The sequence below is a fragment of the Cricetulus griseus genome, chromosome 5 (assembly GCF_003668045.3).
Source record: "Cricetulus griseus strain 17A/GY chromosome 5, alternate assembly CriGri-PICRH-1.0, whole genome shotgun sequence".
NCBI classification, from domain to species: domain Eukaryota; kingdom Metazoa; phylum Chordata; class Mammalia; order Rodentia; family Cricetidae; genus Cricetulus; species Cricetulus griseus.
This window is the reverse complement of record NC_048598.1, coordinates 130,278,387-130,284,386: the sequence shown is the minus strand read 5'-3', so window position 1 is coordinate 130,284,386 and position 6,000 is coordinate 130,278,387. Positions and strand designations below refer to the sequence as shown.

General features: G+C 41.4%; 1 protein-coding gene across 1 annotated transcript in view; it reads left to right on the top strand.

Annotated features, from left to right (window-relative positions):
- The first annotated feature begins 1,850 nt into the window (after positions 1 to 1,850).
- Positions 1,851 to 6,000, top strand: part of Mnat1 (MNAT1 component of CDK activating kinase) — a 148,186-nt gene continuing 144,036 nt past the window's right edge. The window contains exon 1 of the mRNA XM_027418238.2: positions 1,851 to 2,106. Coding sequence (XP_027274039.1) covers positions 2,018 to 2,106 — 89 coding nt within the window. The 5' untranslated portion in view covers positions 1,851 to 2,017. The remainder of the gene's footprint in view (positions 2,107 to 6,000) is intronic.

The window sequence follows — 6,000 nt, the reverse complement described above, 5'->3', positions numbered from 1 at the left end:
AGTTTCTCTGTTTAACCTTGGCTGTTCTGGAACTCACCCTGCAGACTAGGCTGACCTCAAACTCAAAAATCCACCTGCTTCTGCCTCTCAAATGCTGGGATTAAAGGCATGCACTACTACCACCCAGCTCAAATTATTTTATAAAATAATCTTTTATTCAATTTTTTTGGAAAGTAAATGTAGTCTTTTATTGGGGAAAGATATTTGAGAGTCAGGTGGTGCAATTCAGCCTGCCTGGCAGTCTTCGGGGGAAGGCCTTTGTGAGGAACAGGCATAAGATATTATTTATAGAAGTATTTTTCTGGGCAGTGGTAGCACACGCCTTTAGTCCCAGCAGTTGAGAGGCAGAGGCAGGTGGATCTCTGCGAGCTCCAGGCCAGCCTCGTCTACAGAGTGAGTTCCAGGATAGCCTCCAGAGCTACACAAAGAAACCCTGGAGGGAGCTGGGAGAAAAAGAGGGGGAGAAGAGGAGGGGAGAGGAGGACATGGGGGAGCAGGAAGGTTGAATGGGGAAAGAATAGAGGAGAGAAGATGAGAGATACCATAAAGAGGGAGCCATTATAGGTTTGAGGAGAGACCTGGCACTAGGGAAATTTCCAGAGATCTATAAGGATGACACCAACTGGCAATCTAAGCAATGGTGGAGAGGCTACCTTAAATGCCCTTCCCTGATAATGAGATTGATGACTATCTTATATGCCATCCTAGAGCCTTCATCCAGTGGCTGATGGAAGCAGAGGCAGACACCCATAGCTAAACACTGAACTGAATTCCTGGAACCCAGTTGCAGAGAGGCAGGAATTATAAGCAAAGGGTCAAGACCGGGCTGGTGAAACCCACAGATACAGCTGACGGGAACAAGGGGGAGCTCATGGACTCCAGACTGATGGCTGAGAGGCCAGCATAGAACTGATCTAGACACACTGAACGTGGGTGTCAGGGAGGAGGCCTCGGCAATCTTTGGGGTAGTAGATCAATATTTATCCCTGGCATACGAATGGACTTTGAAAGCCCATCCCACGTGGAGGAATGCTCTCTCAGCCTGCTCCCATGATATGACAGACTTTGGGGATCCCTCATGGAAGGCCTCACCCTTCCTGGGACAGGGAGGGTGGATGAGATGGGGAGTTGAAGGGTTGGTGGGAGGTGAGGGAGAGGGAGCTGGGATTGACATGTGGAGCAGGCTTGTTTCTAATTTAAATAAAAATAAATTAAAAAATAAGCAAATAAAAAACCTAAATGAGTAAAATAAATAAAAAAAGAAAAAAGAAACCTTGCCTCGAAACAAATAAAAAAGTATTCCGACATTTAGTAAGAATTTTTAATATTGGTGCAAAGAATAGCATTTAGATAACTTTCATGAACGTAAACAAATAGACTTTGCCTTGTTATTTTGGAGACAGGGTCTCCCTAATACAGGCTGTGAGGAATTCACTATGTAGTTTAGAGTGGGCTCCAACTCATGGCAATTTCCCATTTCAGCCTTCCAAGTGCTGATATTAGAGGTGTGAGCCACCGCACCTAGCATTTTTCTAATCTTTATATGTGTGAATCAAATTATGTTTCAATTACACAAGTATAAAGAAGTGAACAGCAAAGACTATTCAATTTTCTGAAAGAAAGTACTAGTCTGTGTTATTGACTGTACATCAGCATAAATCTTTGAAATCATGTGGATGTTTCCAAACCACACACGAATTTATTTTCCTTATACCATATGGTTCCATGTAAAATGTAATTAGGCAACGGTGTAAAACTTAAAAGCATCCCTTCTCCCATCCCAATATACTGACCTGGCTCACCCAAGGTTATGATGGAACTGTAGCGCCTGAATCAGAGAACTCGCTCCCGGAACCTTTGTGTTGCAGCGCCTCGCTTCCAGCCGGTGCTCTTTCGCGAAGGACCATTCCGGCCCAGTGCCTGTTGGTAGGATCCTGCTTGACGTCGGGTCTGGGGTTGCTTGTGGTGGCAGTGGCTGAAGCCGGCGTCTGGGAAAAGCCTAAACAGAGGAGACGCCATGGACGATCAGGGCTGCCCCAGGTGTAAGACCACCAAATACCGGAACCCTTCGTTGAAGCTGATGGTGAACGTGTGCGGACACACTCTGTGAGTCTGAGACCCTGGATTCCTAGGGTGGGAGGACAATCCTGGGAGATGCCAGGAGACAACTCGGGGGGAATAAAGGGTGTGGTGAGTTTCAACATTGGATGGGGGGCGGTGTGTGGAAAAAAGGGGGCGTAGTTCCTTTAAAAGGTCTGTAGCCACTTGCCTCGGGCATCTTTGGCCTGCTTTGAACGGAGTTTTGATTGTGGCACGCAGAAGTTTGTCTCTCACCTGCCTTTCCAGCCAGTGAAAATCTCGACTTGTTTCCACACCGCCTAGTGTTGTTAGTTAGCCTCCAGACAGATCTCTGGCCGAAAATATGGGAGATTAGAGTGTTTAAGTCCTTACTAAATGAAAAGAGAAGTGCTATGAAAACTTACTTTGGGTGTATACTGTTGCTGTTGACTGAATGAATTAATTGGGAAACCTGCTGTGTATGTATACGTGTTCTGATGAATTTACTTGGACTTTAATCGTGTAAAGACAGAAAATACAGACTCTAGGCAGTTATTTTGGAGATGGGTAATGGCTGGCTTTTTATTGGGTGCACATTATATTCCAGGCGCTGTAGTGTTTTACCATGAGCAATCTCATGGTGAGATTATGTGAGTATCATTCCCTCGTCGTAGGAAGTGATCCTGAGACTTCCCAGGACGTGGGTCTTGAGAGTCTGGAACCCAGGAAGTGGCTCTAGAAAGTAGGTGCATTTTGGTTGCTTGGTGGTGAAAGGAGAGAGTGATTTTATGTATTTTGAAGATTAAGTGCAAAATTTGGTCAAAGTATTTGTTGGTTTTATGGTGAAGTGGTTTAGTAAAAGGTGGTTTGAGATTAAAGGTACTATAAAAATTTCAGTACATATATTACTATAGTTTCAGTCTTACAAAAGGTAGATTGCAGTGTGATAGACAAGGTCTTTGGGCATAAATTGCACAATGTGCTGTATTTATAATTGATAGGATTATTAATTTCCTTAATTGGTTCCTTTTCCTAATTAACCTTTATTTTGCTTTAGACAGTGTCGCTGTGACTGAATGATTTAAGATTAAAAATATAGTAAAGGTAGTCAACTGGAGTGTATGAACAATGGTAGTGAGGGAATACTGTTGGTGTGTTATCAGGTGTTTGTAAAGACTTGAAAAGACCTCAATTGGTAGTCCAGGCTTGCCTTGAACTTTAAATTGTTCCGCTTAAAAGTCCTGGAATTTCAGGTATGTGCTACCATGACTGGCAGACTATTAGATTTTTGGAGAAGTTTTGCTGAATTTCTCTGCAATTTTTCTTTTAGCCTTGAAATGTGTATATATATATATATATAGTGTATTGAGAGCATGTCCTTCATTACCCACTCTATTCCCCCTTTCCCTTTGAACTTCTCAAATATTCTACCGGTGGCTGCACCATTGAAAAATGCTCTTCCCCCACCCCCACCATCTGAACCCATCCTCTGTCTGTGATGAAATGTCACAGTGGCAGATGTCCACTGCTGCTGTGTGCTCAAGATAGTTAGATAGTTGTACTAGATAGTTAGTGATGGTGTTGTCCTGCTAAAGAGTCTGAATCTTGTTTGCCGAAGAGATGGCTTTGTTTACTATGTTTCTCTGTCCTCTGTATTGTATCTGAATTGTTGGTTGTATTGAGTTTTATGAGATTGACATTTAATTAATACATTTGTTGGTGAGACTAATTCAGTAAGTGATGTTCATTTATTTTAAGTGATATATAGTAGTGTGCAAATTATGAAACAGCACCCTCTTTGGGCAGAAAACTTTGGGGGGTTAGAAGACATATGGATATCCTCCATGACTCTCTCAAGGAATTGGCTGCATTGTAAATTTTAGCCATGCCACCCCCACTTGATTTCTACTTATACTCAGTAAAGCCTAACTGATGTGCCTTTGAAAGACTTTTATTTATTTATTTATTTATTTATTTATTTATTTATTTATTGTATGTGTGTGGATGTTTGCCTGCAATGTATCATTCATGTGCATGCAGTGCCACCAGAGGCTAGAAGAGGACATTGGGTCCCCTGGGACTGGAGCAACAGATGGTTGTGAGCTGCCATGTGAATGCTAGGAATTGAACCCAAGTCTTCTGGAAGAGCAGCAAGTGGTCTCTTAATCTCTGGGTTGTCTCTCCAGTCCTTATTATTACTTTTTTTTCTTTTTTTTGAGACAGTGTCTTGCTATATAGCCTAGGTTGACCAGCAATGTGTCTTGTAGCCTAGGCAAACCTTAAATTCTTGATTTTCCTGCCTTAGTTTGCGTGCTGAACTTATTAGCTGTGTGCTACCATGCTAACTTGTGTGTGTGTGTGTGTGTGTGTGTGTGTGTGTGTGTGTGTGTGTGTGCACACGTGTGCTTGCTCTAGAGCACGTGAACCTATGTGTGTAGGTATATCCATGGAAGCCAAAAGAGGATGCTCAGTGTCCTACTGTATCATTTTCTGCTTTATTCCTTTGTGACAGGGTTTCTCATTAAACCTGGAGCTAGCTAACTGTCCCTTATAGTGCTCAGGTTACAGGCGCTCGAGGCCATGACCAGCTTTTTAATGTGGGTACTAATATTTGAGTTCAGGTCGTTATGTTTACACAGCAAGTGTTCTTACCCATTGAGCCATCTTTCCAGCCCCACCCCCACCCCCAACCTTTTGAGACAGGATTTTGCTTTGTAACTCAGATGGCCTTGAACTAGCTAGGTAGTTTAGGCTGGCCTCAAGCTCAAGATCTCCTGTCTTGGTCTCCAGAGTGCTGATATTGGGGCATTTGCAGAAGGGAACTTTGGCATACGGATGTTTCATAGTCTTTAACATTATGGACACCTTTTAGGACTTTTTTTTTTTGCATTCATTTTACACGTGTTTTGCCTGTATATATGGAGTCATATCTCTTGGAACTGGAGTTACAAATGGCTGTGAGCCACCATTTGGGTGCTGGGGATTGAACTTGAGTCCTCTAGAGGAGCATCCAGCGCTGTTAACCACTGAGTCATTTCTGTAGCCCTCAGGGCTTCTTTCTTAGGAAGTCCTAAGACTCAAACAGATAATAGGAAATTGTATGTTAACCCTTAAGGATGATTGGTGAAGGTGCAAATTATTTTATTCTGCAAGAGCCTGAAACAATGGCATATTAATTGCTTAGCCCTTTAGATTGCAAGTAGAAACAGAAATAAAATTTGTTTTTTTTTATCACTTCTTTCTTTAGTGGGCATGAAGTATATCTAACAAGTATTATGATAGCCCTCTTGACTCTCAATCCTAGATTGGCTATTTAATGTGTAAATTTAGTGAAAATTAGTCATTCACTCTAAGGATGGGATTAATAGGTATATCCTACAGGGTCACTGTGAGGGATTACTTGAGGCATAGTTCAAGTAAATTTAAGAATGAATTTACTCTCACCTATGAAGAGTTATTGCTTATATTCTATATAAAAATAGGGGTAATTGTGCTACATAGGAGAAGGAGAAAACCCAGCTCTTGCAGGTTGTTCTCTGATCTCTGAGACATATTCTCTTCCCCCAAGTAAATAAATAAATGTAATAAAAAATGCTTTCTTGGGTTTAAGTTTTAGGAGTCTGGCAATTTGCTTCCTAATTTTCTTAGCAAGTAGAGCTTAAAATGGTATATGGAATGAGAATAACTTAATGAGAAATAAGCCTGGAGATAGTTTTCTTCAAGTTTTAAATGTGTTAAGTCTGTTTTCAAAGACAAAAAAGCAAGGCTCAACAGTAATTTATTAGTTATTGCTCTTTAGTAATTGATATTTTTTCAGGCTTTCTTGTAGTCTCAATAAAATTTCCAGGTCATTGATTTCCAGACTTGCCTCATATTAGAGAATCATCTGGGTGCCTATTTAAAATACAAAATCCTGGTCTCTGTTATAATTTTTTTCAGGGT